At 44.0% G+C, this 16,399-nt stretch overlaps 2 protein-coding genes across 7 annotated transcripts in view; one reads left to right on the top strand and one right to left on the bottom strand.

Annotated features, from left to right (window-relative positions):
- LOC142571482 (transport and Golgi organization protein 2 homolog) overlaps positions 1–16,399 on the bottom strand; it is a 206,500-nt gene that overhangs the window by 69,810 nt on the left and 120,291 nt on the right. The window lies entirely within an intron of this gene.
- Positions 16,037–16,399, top strand: part of by (focal adhesion protein tensin) — a 392,943-nt gene continuing 392,580 nt past the window's right edge. For 3 of the 6 annotated variants that reach the window (XM_075679856.1, XM_075679851.1, XM_075679848.1), the window contains exon 1: positions 16,038–16,294. In XM_075679856.1, coding sequence (XP_075535971.1) covers positions 16,115–16,294 — 180 coding nt within the window. In that variant the 5' untranslated portion in view covers positions 16,038–16,114. Of the gene's footprint in view, positions 16,295–16,399 lie in introns of all 6 variants that reach the window. The other 3 variants (XM_075679849.1, XM_075679850.1, XM_075679854.1) reach the window with 3 other exon arrangements.

The following is a 16,399-nucleotide window of genomic DNA, read 5'->3' as shown; positions in this document are numbered from 1 at the left end:
GCAATTGTTTCTGCTAGGTTATATTTTTCTGGTAATTTTTTCTAGGCTCTGGAAACGAAAGAAGGCAAAGTAACAAAACGTTGAAATTGGAAGAAATAGATACGCCAGAAGTTGCTTGCGCGGACGGATCGCGATGTTCTCACATGTATTTTCATAATGTGTCCGGAATTTAAGCAGCATTGCTCAAGTTTAACATGCGCCAGACTGCCCACCTTACGACAACTGCCATCTCCAGTCGTACAAGCTCGAGGTACAAAACAGCACTTTTCATTTAGGAAAACTTATTTCACACAGGTTGCCTCGATGTCCTCCTCTGCAGCAGAAGAGGTGCGGACCCTATTGGTTCCACCCTCGTCGAAATAGTTAACACTGCTGCGTGCGCTGTCTGCGGTTGCGTCGAGTCTCCGTCACGCCGGACTGTCTTCAGTTTCACCCACATAGACAATCACTCAGTACTCAGTGCACCTGCCCTCCTTCCCCAACAGCCCCGAAATCACAATGCATCAAATTGTTTTACTTTACCGGCGCTGCCTCTCCTGGTCTTGTCGGTGACAGAATGTAGCAGCTGCTGGCGCCGTGAAAGAAAAACATGCATCAGTAAAGTAAAAAATAAAGAGAAAAATAAAGAAAATATTGCGTGCCTGTTTATTACGCGCACCACTGAATTTTATCTCTGCCACGCTCTCTCGTGCGGCGACTAAAAAGTACACTCGGCTTCAGCAAGCCTGGTTACCTGACCTTGTATGTGATCACTTTTTAGCCACCCTTGCACATCAAGTAGTCGACACACCTCCCCGCGGTGGTCAAGGCCGTCGTGACAGTGAGGTCTTACTTGAAGAATGTGCCAGATGGAGTAGCAAAGCTTCAGGTAAGGTTGCCTGGTCTGGTTGCCGCGAATCATGGAAACGTAGATAGAAAGAAAGACAAAAAAAAGTAAAATAAAGGAGGAGAAAAAAGCCAGAACGCATTTCGTGATTGAAGAACAAGCTCCTCTTAAATCTGACACAGTTTACTATAGAAGCGCGATGCAGCAAGACAATGAACGTCGTGGCTCTTTGCTCACCCCATCCTGTGGAACCGTGAAAGCAGGAGGCAATCCTGAGCAGTATCGCCGTTTTTGTTTGCCCCAGCTTAGCCTTAAAGGCTACTTCGTTGCTCACCTTCTCGCTCTTTGTTCTCGCCACGTGTCCATTGTTCCTGTTCCGTTTGACTCCGGTCACGTTCGCGCAGTCGAGTTCGCGCTGTCACGGAAATAAGCGGCGCGAGGCACCGCTGCATCGGAAGGTCACCGAGGACAGACTAGCCACGTGTAATGGCACATCGGTATGTGTGCGGTGACACTGCAAATATCGCATAATACGAAAAATAATAAATTCGGCTCCATAAGCCAAACTGTTGCCTTTGCTGGGCAATTTCTTCCTCCGTGTAAAATGATGCGCCGATGTGAAATTGTGTGCGAAATTGGTGGCTCACTTCGGCCAGCCTGAAATTCGTTCGTTAATGTTTCCTGCTATCTCGTGCAGTATAGTAGTTAGAAACCTCACTTTCTGTACGCGGGTCCCAGTGCGGGCCTGAAAGGGAGGGGGAAAGGGAAGTGCACTGTTGTAGGTACAATCTTGCCGACCAGGCCCGACGGGCGCGCACTCTGTGAGATAAAGATGGTAGAATAGTGCGAATAGTAGCAGTAAACGTGCTCTCAGTAACACAAAAGTGTCATTTTTCGAGGGTGACATTGCACATCGCAATCTAGATAAAAAATATATTTAAGGATAATATGTCCTTGAAAAAGGTTTCCATGAACTTTCATTCAAATTCACGTTTGACGTGGTGGATGCTTCTAAACTTTCGTATTTGTTCATTTTAATATAGCACTGTCAATCTCCAACTCTTCTGTACGGTGCTTTGTCGCCAGATTGAGGGATCATCTCCTTAACTGAGTAAAATATTTCCTTTCGTTTGAGGTAACAGTCACTGTAGGAAATCGACCCCCTCCCCCCACCTCCACCTCCCTTCCCCCTCAAATATCGGCGTGCCAGGCGGGCTCTCGCTTACATCACAACGTTGGCACTGCCCTGTCCCGCCACAAAATACAAGTTCAAGTGAAAATAATGCTACATAACACAGCGCCCGCTTACAAGTTCCCATCGTTACGGTCATATATGCTGGTCAGTGATATATTATTGACAGTGATAGCGATAGCGCTATGCAGTGACAGCAGCGTAAGGGATCGGTCGTGATAACGACTCCGGTAATCGGTAGTGGCAATAAAACAAACAAACGAAAATACGAGTTCAAGTTAAGGCGACCTGCTTTAATATGCGATTCTCTCATATTTCCCTTAATTGCTTGAGCTCCTCACGTCGGCAAAAACAGGTTTCCGCTAGCTCAAAAGTTTCGCTAAACCATGACAAAGAATCCAAATATCACCTAAGAGCTCAAGGGTAGCGAGATAAAGCCGTCTACTTGATGCGTGGCCGTGTTCTCATTTCGCGCTGACATGCCGTTGGAAAATAATACAGCGTGGGACTTGAACAAATAGCGTCACTTATGCTTAACCAAGACTGAAATTTTTAAATGCGAGCATGTAGCATTAGCACGCCACACAGCAGGACATACAATACGAAGAAAATACGAAGTCGGCAGACAATGAAGACAAAGTACGGTGCAGGGGGTACGACAAGTACACGAGAAGTGATTGCTTAGTGGTGAGAATGCAGTGATTTCACATTCTGCGCAATTGAGCGATCATGCAGCGTTCCGGAGCTACATAGAGACTTACTGTCCCGTGTCTCGAAAACATCTGCAGACGCAGCAGCAAACCAACTCCAGGTGCGAGAGCCGCGTGTTCGTGTTACTATACGGATGCTACGATATGTGGGCCTTGTTGTGTGAAAGCTGGCAAATATATGCTGTCACACGCGCCACATTGAACTCCTAAAACGACAGGACTCCCGATTGCCGCGGTACAATCCAAATTGTTCCGCCTCTCTTTCCAACGTCGCGGTCACCAACAGACGAGGCCTGACGAGGCCTTTGCGAACAGTGGTCATCAATTGCATATTTAACATACTAACCTAAGCATAGTAAACATACTAAACAAGTGACCTGAAATCGTCGAGAACGAGGGAGTCACGCAATGAAGACATCCGGCGTGTCAAAACGTCGATCCACATTTTTATGCGCTTAGGTTGGTCGCTTCATTTGGTTCCCATAATTTTATCGAGACAGCGCTTGATGACGGACTTTCCGAGGACTCCCGTTTCCAGCGTAGAGGTACGTGACACCTCCTATGTGGACAAAGAAGAGTAAAAAAAAGTCGGTCCTGGTTATGGTTATTCTATAGTTTCATCATGGAACCACCATGTGGAGGTTCAAGCGCACATCCTGCTTTGTTTACACAGCAAAACTAGTTAAACTAAATGTGGGGGACGCACTTATATTGGTGCCCTGTTAGCGATTGTTATAGAGACGAGGAGTAACCGTACAAAAGTTCAAAAGAGAGCGTCTTCACGGCAGAGGAAGTGTCTCGTGGAGGGCATAACAATACAGAGACTGCAATAAGAAAACGAGACATGTTGAAACGGTGACGGAAGTCAAAGCAAAACGATTGAAAAAAAAAAAAGGACACAAATATGCTACTGTAAGGAAGCGAACGCCTACGCTATTGCTTATTCGGTAAAGTAGCCAGCTCTGTGTGGTCACGTGAAGTTCTGCGGTGAAGCGGTTGACGCTGTGCAACTGTCTCTCTCTCTTTCTTTTCTTTTTTTGTTCCCACAACGTGCAATTTTTGAATGTTTGGAAGATTTGGGCAGAACACATTATTGAGTCTGATCTACACTTTGATCTGACCATAGCACGAACGCGAAACATGCACTGCATGAAGAGGTCGCACGTTTTCCATTGTTTCACATGCGGCTTCTCGCAGCGTTTGCCAGGTGGCACTTGAGTGCTACCATTAAGGCACTCGAAAAGGATACATTCCAGGATACAATTCTGTTGCCTCCTAAGTCTTATAACATTTAGTCTTCCGGGCACCAGAAAAACCACTTAAATATTTATAAAATTCACTTTTATCTTTGATGCCAAACTTGACACCATATGGTTCGGCTGGCACAATATGACATATTGAGCGGCTTTGCGCCTCAAGTGTTCTTATACTATGTCGCACAGTGCGGGACCGAATGCACCAAATGAATGTGAAAATTCGGTTAAAAAATCTGGCGCGGCGTGTGAAAGCTTGAGTGACGTAAGAGAGAGAGAGAGAGAGAGAGAGAAATGTGACATCATGCATAACTCTCTGATCGCGGATTTCAAAAATGATAAGTTTCTTTTAAAAATGAATTATGCCACGAAGCATTCACACGGTGCTGCCTTGGTCAACCTATAACTGTTCTGACAATGGCTTTTCATAAAAGGTAAATTTTTAAAATCAGATTTATATCGTTAAACCGGATCGCAGTGAAGTCGTGTCAACGTATACATAGACACACACCAGCGGTGAGCCCAATGCGCTGCCACGCACCGCGGGATCTACTGAAAACGATTCCTCCTACGAGCGGAATCCGCCGTTTATCCTGAGTACTGGGGCCCTATCATCTTGCGAGCGCCAAGGGGATGGTAATGCGCCCATTTTTGGGCTAGGACGACGTCACAGAGGTGTTATATCACAAATAGCCGTTTTTTTTTTTTATTCATATGATATAAGGAGATGTTGGCGCGCAATTTAAGGCGCCGGCTACTCCTTATCTCTTGGGTGGTTCTGTCATACATCATTCAGGGTGCACGGTTACATATCAAATAGTCTTTTCACACAAGCACACCTATGGCTCCACATCTACGTAGTCGAAAGTCTCAAAAGTACAAACGATACTGTCGCCTAATAACACTGTCGCCTAATAACACTTAGCACACTATGTCTCCACACCTATGTAGTCTAAAGTCTCAATAGTACAAACGATACTGTCGCCCAATAGCACATTTTCTAGTCAGCGGGTCAGCGGGTACATACAATATACATGGCAAATGTCATCACACTTATGTAGCCGAAAGTCTCAAAAGTACAAACGATACTGTCTCCTAATAACACGTTGTGTAGTGAGCGGGTGGTATATACATCGTGTTAAAATATTAGCACATACAGTCACAACAAAGCAGTCAACATAACATAATTCCCAAACAGATGGATATATAGAGTGACATTCAAATGAACAGAACAATGAAAGCACTGTTCTGCCATTCTACGATCGTACATAACAGAACTAGACAGGTATATATTCCTTGAATACATACTGAAGATAGAAAAAATAGGGAATAAGCAAGGGCTTCTTCTGTACACTTGTTGAACACGGAACCTTGCTATAGCGCAAAAGGAAAACCCGGGGAAAACCCGGGGAAGGCGGGAGATGGAAATTCAAGAAGATGAGCAAAACGAGAACACGGTAAAAGCGGGAGGTGACATGTCAGCTTGAAAAATACAAGTCCACTTGTCGAAATGTTAGCTCCCGCTTTTACATTGTTCTCGTTTGCTCAAAGTAAAACACGTAGCACAGCTACACATTGTACTACACAAAGAAATATGTGGTCACATTGTGCAATAACAACTTGTTATTTAAATCATTTCCCAGGCATATTCTACAGAGTGGCAGGATAACCCGCGGAAGGATAAAAACAAAATAATTTAATACACGTTTTACGGAGATAGAGAGGTGGAGAGACGAAAGAAAGGGGAAAGGCAGGATATTATTTGGAAGGAAAAATCCGGTTTGCTACCCTACACTGGGGAACGGAGGAGGCAGAAAGAAGAGAGAGAAAGAGAGAGCACAGACACATGATCACGTGCAGCACAACGAACACCAAGTCATGCTACAGCCGCTTGTGCAAGTCTGTTGTCCTTAACAAATGTAACAGTGCCTTCGTCGCACTCTTATGCGATGGCTTATGGGGTCGGCATTCCAAAATGTTTTTCTTTGATAATGGTCCGTGATCAAAGTGAGCTAGCGCTGTAGCGAACGATCGTCTCTGCATAAACTGTAGCGAGGACAGTCACAAAGAACGTGTTGAAAGGTCTCCTGGGTACAGCAGTCATAACACGTAGCGTTGTCGGTAATTCCAATGCGAAAAGCAAAATACTTCGTAAGGGCCACTCTAGCCATAGCTGGCAAAACAGGATGGCCTTGAATTTGAACAGTTCAGATTGTATGCAAAGGCGAGACGAAGTGTCTAGGCGGCGCGCAGTCCATAGTTTTATAACTTGGATTCAGCTTTTGAAGACAGCAAGGAGGAATCGATGCCGTTGTGAAGATCAGACACCGCTATAATACTTCGAGTGCTTGCAAGAGACATCCAGCTCCGTGTGTGGAACAGTTCTGCCTCGAGAGTATATAAACAGTAAACAAGTGTATCACGTAAAACACGTGAAAGAAAAATCAAAATAATTATTTTACTGTTTAGTCAATTGAAACCTGGGCTGCTCTTAAGCTTCTCTAGACTACAGGTTCGACGTTTAACATACCCCTTACTTTAATCTACGATCGTACAGAACAGAACTAGACAGGTATATATTCCTTGAATACATTCTGCAGATAGGAAAAAGAGGGAAGAAGCAAGGGCTTCTTCTGTGCACTTTCTTGAACACGGAGCACGGAACGCTTGTCGTTTGTGTTGTCTGGACGCGTATTCTTTGTTTTCCGTAATTTATTCTTTCTTGGCGTGCCTTGCAGTTCTGTTTCTGAGTGGATAACACTAGTCATTTTTGTTGTCCATGGTTATATATGCACAATAGTAACAGTTCACACCCTTTGAGGCGTATTTTTGTCCCACAACTTTAATAATCGATATGCACCGTGTATGTCTATCTTGCATTTCCTTCCTTTGAAAAACTCTGTGCACGCTAATTGTGTGTCAAGAATGCCACGTCACGCTGATAATTCGCATGCCGTTCGTGACCTGTAAGTACCGGGCGTGCAGAGTTGGAGAGAAAAGGCGCGCATGTTGGATGGCGATTATAGTTTTGGGACACAGATACGCCACAAAGCGTATAGACGGTTCTTAGAGTGCATCTTATACCTCTGTGTAGTACTTGGTTTCTATAGTACTTATTTCTATGCAGTTTGAAATAATATACCTGACTTTCTCTCAACATGTTGTTCGTCTAAAAGAGAAGTCAAGGTAACCAGTCAATACTATAATAATATGAAGTTCAACAATGTTGAGCTTTGGGCTTATTGGTGCTGCCTAATCGATGTTTTCCAGCAGCTTAGACAACGACGACAGAGAAGGGCACGCAGACGTCTCGGTATCCTTTTCTGTCGTCCTTGTCTAATGCGCTGAGTAACCTCGACTCTACTGATAGCTTTCATAGCAGCCCTCTATTTTCCTCTAAAATATAACCAGCTTGTTACATTTCTTTTGTTGCCACCATATCACCTTAAGCTGCTCATTTTCTTCATTTATTAAAAAAGAAAGGAACCACCATGACACATCCTCGAATATAAAGGATTGCTATACATGTTTATCTTCAACGAGACCTGTGCCAGGGTGATACAGTGTTATCAACCACCTCGATCAAGGTCGACCACGCTGAGGGCTATATTTCTTTGGTAGCGATGCAGAGATTTTGCTTTTGGCTATAATTTATCAATGAAGAAAACCGATAACGTGCGTGTCACCACTTCACAGAATGTACATTTGACGTACGTGTTGTGATCAATTTAGATATTAGATGATATCGTCTGCGCTTCCACGGGCCATTTGTCTCTGGAACAGCCTCCTCGATAACATAGTTGCGGGAACTGACCGTGAAAAATTCCGGCACTCACTCAACTCGCTTATCTTTTGTTAAGGTGAATAAATGAAAAATGAAAACCCATGCTATCATATATACTCACTGTCTGGTTTTCTTTTTTTTCTTTCCTTTCTTGCCTTCCACTATATTACATTTGTTCACTAACTTTAGTTGTTTTTATTGTTATAACAGACGGCTGCAAGTCCTGTTTCTGCCATTTTTGGGCTGCGCACCTGGCTGGTGTTGTTTTTTCGACTTTGGTATTGTCGCAGATTTGTCACATTTATATGAGTACTTTGTTCTATGCCACCCTTACTCAATGTCCCGTGTAGGGGCCTTGTAAGGTAGTTTACAAATAAATATTAGAAAGTGCGCTATTAAAAAAATTAGGGTTGCGAGATACGACGATCGGAGTAATGGTTTTTTCTTAGCCGTAGCTCTGCGCAGGCCGGAGAATTTTTCTGTTATCATTCATTAGCTAAATAGCCAAATTTAATTGCCTAAATTTATAATTACTTGCATAATTGCGTTAGATCGAACCTCAAATGGTGCATTACATTCAAAAACGTCATATTCCAGTTTCCAGCACGCTACATTTCCCCCGTTATTCTTTCCGCGTTTCATAGCTGTGTCGCAAAACGTGAAAAGGAACGCGAAGTGAAGATGGGGCCCGCGTGTTTCACGCATGCGACAGCAGCATTCCCAAAAGGTGCTTTAAAACATCAACACTGCCCGATGGCTGACTTTTTGACCGTGAAAGAAGTGACAAGGCGATGGCGTGCCCGTTGGTTGCTGCTACGAGCAAGCAACCTCGTCATTCTGTTTGCTAGAACATTGCGCAGCGGCTTAGGGCGGCGATAAGAAATACGAAGTGAAGCAAAAAAAAAAAAAAGTGGAGGACGCTTAAGCTTTGCCTTTAAGAGCGGAACGCGATAGTATTCAAAGATCAAAGATTTTGTTAGTTTTACGTGTTGGAAAATACCAAATAGTTTCTTTTCGTGTACGAACACGAGTAGTTAGGACGTAATATTCCATTCATATTCGAAACTTCGAATATTCACGCATCCGTTATTACGACCCTTTTCGGCTCTCCTTCTCTCGAAGAAGCACGCACCTTGAGAGGTGCGAATGAAACGCTCACTTGCGTCCACAAGCGCACGTACATGCCATTGACTTAGATTGGCGTTGCTTCAGGCAGCAGACGTTAATATAATACATCAATTCGGTTTCCGCCCTAATTTTTCCACGGAACATGCTCTAATAGAATTCACTGACCACATTAGAAACTTCATTGACAACGGGTGCTGGGCCGCGGCGTTATTTATTGATTTTACTAAGGCATTTGATACAATTGACCACATTATACTTTTTTCTAAGTTAGAATCACTAGGTATCACTGTACCTGCTCTAAACCTTCTACAGAGTTATCTGCTTGACCGTACCCAAGTTGTCCAATTCGCTGATGCCATATCGCAGCCAATAACTACTAATCAAGGTGTTCCGCAAGGATCCATTTTAGGCGCTCTTCTTTTTCTTTTGTATATTAATGACTTGCCTAATTGTCTCAACGATTCAGAATGCATACTTTACGCTGACGTTACAACTATATTTGCTGGAGATAAGTACCTTAACTTAACAACACGACTAAACAAAGGCCTTAGAAAAATCGCGTCTTGGTGTCTTGACAATGCGCTACAAATAAACGCCACAAAGAGACGCTTCATGATTTTTCATACTCATCATAAGCAAACCTCTTTAGTTCCGAGTCTTAATCTAGATAACCACGTAATTTATCCATCTGATACGACCACATTTCTTGGTGTTGCTCTTGACTCTCATCTAAAATTTAGCAAACATACCATATCCCTTGTTAAAAAAAATTGGTTTTGGTTTACGTGTATTAATCAAATCTCGACATTACTTACGGTCACACATCTTACGGTCACTGTATTACGCAGTCATACATAGTCACCTGATATATTGTCTCACATCATGGGGAAACACATATGAAACACACATGTCATGCCTTCATCACTTAAAAAACCAAGCAGTACGCCTGATTACATTTAGTTCTCATCTGGCATCTGCTCCCCCACTTACCAACATCTACAAATCCTTCCCCTCACTTACTCATTACAGCTAAAACTTAGTCTTTTAATTTACCGCATCCGAAATCAAGGTGCCGTCATTACAAATATTTCGGGCCCCCAACTACTCAACCATAACATTACAAGATTCTCGGAACAAAATAATATGTTATTACCTAAAGTACGCACACATTACGGCAAGCAGACAGCACTCTTTTCGTGAATAATGTTTTGGAATTCATTGCCCGGTAACATCAAGTGCATCCATCCAGAACAATCATTTCATAAAGCATTGAAAATTCACTTGTGTTCAACAGCCTGCTAGTAATAAATAACTTTTATTGACAACGAACTGTGCTTTATTTTTTACGCTTTACATTATGTATAGCCGTCTAGTACTTAATTCGTTTTATGTACTTCTCTGTATAATTATGTTCCAATGAAGTTATGTATTCTAGTTATTTAATTTATCTTTGCTAGTACTGTTTCACTGATCTGTAATACCACTGCCTGTCTGTATTTCATTATTTTTTTGTATTTAGCACAGGAGGTCCCCTCGGCAGTTTAAACTCTGGGACCTCCTTCTGTACTAATATTTACCATATACCTTCCTGTATTCAATAAACAATAAACAATCAAACAATCAAACATGCTCCCCTTGCTCATGCATCAACGCTCGGATGTGACATATCGCTTCTATAAATATCAGGATAGCTCGTTAACGCATGGCTTCTTGTTCGTGCACTGTGTAATTGCGCCCTTGAGCCTTCTTATATAAGCAGCTTATTACCATACACTTCTTGGCCTAAATTGATATTTTCTTGCCTTCTAGTTCATGCTGTCGAAATGTAGACTTCTATGGATAATCATATACTTCCAAACCTACTTGTGACTACTTTCACTACTTTTACGGCATTCAGGGGCCGCAACTTGTGCAATCCCGTAGTTTTGTGCAAAGACGAAATTGCCCGAATTCTTTTAACCCGTTGGGCGCGCTTCTAAAATTTATTTACCCAGCGGCTGTTCTCCACAAAAGCTTGGCAAAGCTATTCGTTTGACATAGGGTCATATTTTTACATCTATTTTATGCGTGGCTTCGCGCTTGTTTAACTGTTGATAGTTGCTTCGTGCATAACTCTTGTTGATTCTTTTGACCTGCGAGGTTTTCACCCTGCCTCGTTTGTAAAGGGTATAAATCACGCTGTGGCTCATCGGAATGATACCAAGCAAAATTAAGTGCTTCTTTAACAGCTTTATTCTTTTCGCCCGAGGGCCTCTTAGATATAGTGTTTTTTGGGGAAATGTGTTTAGAAAATATGTAGTTCAGGGCGAGCATTGCTAATAGTTCCTGCATATGGTATTTCTGTTCCGTTTTTGGCTGAAAAGTTCGCGTCACGTTTGGAAAGTCATCACACCTCGATGCTGTCTGAGCAGACTTAACACGCCGAGTGATTTGTTTGTTTCACAACTTAGTCGCTTCCTGCATGTCAATTTTGTACACAATTGAATTATTTCTTATATGCTTACGCCGCAGAGGACTAAACCCGGCCTTGCCGCCAGCGATCATCTACTTTGACTGGCGCTGCTCTGCCTTTAAATATGGCACCTCTCTCTAGTAACATTATAAAAAAAAATGTTCTCAAAGTTAGTCAGACTTTAGCTTTGTAAGTTTCCAAGCAGCTCCCTTGGGGAATGTAAACTTGCAAAAACTGCAGCGGGAACGACTGTTCATCGGCGGTACAGCGCTAACACGCGCTCTTATTAACCCGTGCGTTTGGTGACTTCGTTGACTAGTGTACGCGTTTCCATCAATAAATAAGCAATTACTGTTCTTGAGGCGACTTTGACTGCGCTTATTCGGCGATGTCACATGTATTCATCGGCAGAAAAATCACAACGGTATATGCAGACATCGCACCGTGCGGATTTGTTTGATATAAGTCTGCACTAACGACGGATGCTTATTATTGAGGTACAGAAGCAGCATTACGGCAAGGGTAGAATTCAAAAAGAAAACACGATCGAGACATCGCCTTAGTCAACAAAATTTATCGGCTAGTTCGCATGAGCTCCACCTCATGTAAATGGCGTTCATGGCGTTTTACTGCGGGACGCACCTGGCACGTATGTGGACCATGTTGTCCCAAACACCGGTAACATCATGTTCATACCCACTCCCACAGTTCTGAAGTGAAGGCGCTAAAATGACGGAGGACAAAGAAGAAACACACACACGCACATGTTCTTTGTTCTCCGTCATTTTAGCGCCTTCACTTCAGATCATGCTTAACCAACACGCCCAACTATCCATCCTAACACTCCCACAGAGGTAAGCGTCTTCCCTACAGCTGTCACCGCAGAAGCAGTCTGGCGCCCGAACGAAGGAGAAATCGCAGCCGCGAACTTCAACCATCCTTGCTGCAAAGGGTTGTGGTCTACTACTGCTCTCGCGTGTACTGTTGGAAGCGCCCGCTAGGTGGCTATCAGTGGCGCCTTATAGGCGGTGCACGAGGCGTATACGCTACTATGCGATGGTGATGATCAGGATGATGATTATGATTTAATGGCATCCCCTTTGAAACAGGACGATGAAAAATAGTCACCTAGCCTGGTTGATTTAATCAAGTATGCTATACATGTTTTTATCTAGTATTTTATCTAGTAGGACAGGATAGGATAGGAATAACCTTAAGAAAGTGCCGGCAACCGACGGATTAACGCGTCGTGACGCTGGCCAAGCGTCGACCCGGGGTTATACCCTAACTCTGCACTACCCCAGTTGGGCCCGTTTGTAGTGAGTCATGAGGCTTGTGCTTTTCGAGCGCACCCCGGGCCTAAATGACCTTAATATATTTCCCTCCTTCAAAATCTACCTTGTGCCGCTAGCCATGACCGAGTTCCGGCCGTATCAGTCTCTTTCCTGCTTTTCTCCCCACCAATATTCTAAACGTCTCCTGCTTATCTTGACTGCTGACCGGTTGATGCTTCCGTCCACTTTAAACCCAAGCGCTTCTGGAAGGTTTACAATCGGCCACTAAAATTTACGCACCACGGTATCTCAGAAAACGCGCAATTCCTGAGCAGCCTGTAGCAGTAGCCACTAAAACTTTATTCGACAATTGTTGTTAGCATATTCTAGTCGAGGCCCGAAATGCAAATACCAGGCTGAGTTATGCGCTTGCGGAGATATTCAGCTTTTTCTCAGATATCATGGACCGTAATGGACCGTAATATTTTACGACCAGGTGTGCCTTACCGACGGTTCTCTCTGGGTGAATCTCTTCGCACTCCTTTAGGATCCGCGACGGTAGCGTGACGCCACCTTGCGACCACTATTTGAGCTAAGCGAGAGAAAACGAGGAAGACTTGTCGAGGCGGGCAAGGCACCTTGCCTAAACTACGGCAGGGGACGCTCTGAGAACAGAAGGCCACCTTGCTATCGCACCTACCTCGCCATTATTGGCGCCGACTTTAAACTCATGCCGCTACACGTAAGTTTTGCAAGGTGAGAGAATTTCACAGAATCCTAAATTGGAGAAGGGGAGGGGGCAAATTCTATGGTATTGCTTCGGAACACTATAATGGAATGATTCTGGTTCGCCTACATTCAGCTTCAAGTGGAAAATTTGCCATTGCATAATTTATACGGGATACGGGCCAATGTAACGTACATTTTGATGAGTGTGTGTGTGTGTGTGTGTGTGTGTGTGTGTGTGTTACTTTTTTCTCAATCTTTTTCAGCTTTTATCCTATGATACAACGGGAGTAGAGCCCGTGTCCTTTGACTAAGCTCTCCAGTTAGCTTTAGCTCTCTCTGTCGTTAGTCATTTATAGTTGCTGTTGCAATGACTTATTCAATGGCGGAAGCCTACATAAATTAGCCCATCTGTAGCTAGTTGTTACAAAATATCGGATGAGGATCAAACAATATTATTCGAAATTAAAAAGGCACCAGTGTTGTGAATTCACTTGCCAGTACTACGTACGTCTGGGCCGCGTATCACTTCCCAAGCCAGAATTTCAGTGCAAGTGTGCTTACTGTTGACTATTACGCAAGACCCTACTATGCGATGACTTCGCTTCTGACACTCAATGGCCCCTTTTGCGTTAGCTAACATTATTTGTCACTATTGCTACTTTTGTTTTGGCGTCAGTCAACTTCGTGATAAGCGAAAGCTGCCCTCTAATGGGTGCGTAAGCGACCCAGGCTAAAACCCAGAACAAACTTTAGATTGAGAGCTGTGCGTCAAGAGTCCACAATTAAACGGATGACAAAAACAAGGTGACAAACCACATATAGCCGTATAAAAATCTGCTTTTTGAACTGCTGGAAGACACATTACGACCACATGTGACAGATTACGCGGTAAAGAATATAATTTTACATCCATTACACAAACAGCCATAATATCATAGTGGAGGCTTCTTTCACGTGAACCAACATAGTAAGGGACCTACGAATTTGTCTAAAATTGTTAAAGGTGACGCATAGGGATATTTTGCGCACGCAAAACCTGTCGAGACCTAGCGAACGACAGGAGTGTTCAATCGGCAGCCAACGTATAACCTTCTGGTATTAAGTGATACGGGTATAATACAACATTCTTGATGTTCATAAAGGTGTAGCAAACCGCAATACTAAACAGTGGACTTTGGTAGTATGATGATGAAGATTGCGGCTATAGCATTTTGCTATCGTGGTTCCGTGAAGCCAGTAGCAGCAACGTTTGAATCTTCCTATCGTTAATATGCATTGTATCCCTCAGCGAGATAGAGTAGCCGTCATCACCCATGATGCCAATTTTTCCTACAAACATTAAATAAAAGAAAGAGGTAAGTTTAACCATCGACGAAACTTTACTTGCATCGTTTACGCGCAAGTACGCCATTGTAAAGCGACTGTAAGGTATAGTTACGTCAGATTATATTTTTGCACAATTCGCTGATGTGCAGGAAGCCGAAAGAAAAAAGAAATAATTATATCTAGCTTCCCTTATAAAGGCGGGGTGATAAAATAGTGCTGTCTTTCACGCTACATGCATCTTTGCTGCATTTAGCCGTTTGCCTACCCGTCGGATTACTTGGTATATAACGACTCTGTTATAATGAACCAAGTGGCGAAAGATATGTTTTTGATAGTGTGAATAAATAATACTTCTAAAGATAAGAACGGAGAGGGCATCAAGTTCACTACAGTCGACTCCGTTAATTAGACCCTTGCTGTACCTTGGATTGGTCAAATCATCCGAAAGGTCGAATTAATAAATTGTGGCAAAATAAGCGAATATATATATATATATATATATATATATATATATATATATATATATATATATATTATTGGTTGAAGCAGTCTGTAATGTCGTCTTGCTTCTTCCTCTTGAAGGGCGAATCAACCAGCATGCGGCGAAGAGCGACGATACGGTTAAACGTTCTCCCAGCGTTGGACTGTCTCGTTGCTGACAGTGTCGTCGTCGGTCAGTGGTGCACGAACCTCAACAGCTCTTGTCGGCGCCAACAAAATTCTCAAAAGAGACGAAACAAGTAGCGCTGTCTGCGGAATTGCTTGGGTTTTCAAGGTTTTAGTAACTGCTACGCGCATGAGGGCGGCGCCGGTAGGGGTCAAGGTGGGTCGGATTAACCGAAGCGGCGTGTTTTCGCATTTGAACTAGACGCGTCTTTCTTCCATAACATTATATGCTTTCTTACCCGGACTTTTCAGTGGGTTCGAATTAAGCGAGATGCCGAATTAACCAAAGTCGCATTAGCGGGACACAACTTATATTGTAATGAGGAGAGTCTGATCTTCAAAACATAATTTATTTTTGACGACGTTACGTATAATTTGTGAGTACACATCACCCTTTTTGCTACCGGCGCAGAACAGTCTCATCCGCGCGGTTCCAGTACACGGCCTCCTCTGCTCGTTGAAACCCTTCGATATCGGACGCCCTTCGCGGCATGGGCGTTTTGCTTTCGCCGCCGACCGGAGCTCCCGCTCGTGTCGTTGCAGCTCATCGCGGGTTTTAAGCACCGCCGCTACACGCCGAGCGGCGCCCGGTCGTCGCGAAACAGCGGCGCTTCTCAGCTGCTGCGCGCGCGGCCCGCCAATTTTTTTTCCATTATTGTGGCGCCGCGCACAACCGCCAAATAGCGCCGCGATGCCTTTACCCGCAGCTTGCCACTGCGGCGTTTACCGCCTCGGCTGACGTTGAGCGTGGCGAACGCGCCGATTGGTCCCTTCATGCTGTCCGGCGACAGATTCGCGTCTTTCCTGTGCCCGGACTGCACTGTGAAGTTTACAACGCTGTCGCACTTGCAGGCGCACTGGCTACGCGAACATCACCGGTGTCAGCGGCAGCAGCAGACGACGCTGCCGCTGCAGACGACTTCGGCGCCGGCGGAGCACATCGGCTGCGGTCATGTGAGTGTAGTGTTGCTCGCTGCGCTTGAATTCGTTCGACATGAGCCTGAAATGACATGACAGTCTGAAATTTCTTATTTGATGTCTGTGAAAATGGTGGAACCG

The sequence above is a fragment of the Dermacentor variabilis genome, chromosome 2 (genome assembly GCF_050947875.1).
Source record: "Dermacentor variabilis isolate Ectoservices chromosome 2, ASM5094787v1, whole genome shotgun sequence".
In the NCBI taxonomy this organism is placed as follows: domain Eukaryota; kingdom Metazoa; phylum Arthropoda; class Arachnida; order Ixodida; family Ixodidae; genus Dermacentor; species Dermacentor variabilis.
The sequence above is the reverse complement of the archived record's forward strand: the minus strand, read 5'-3'. Positions and strand labels throughout refer to the sequence as shown.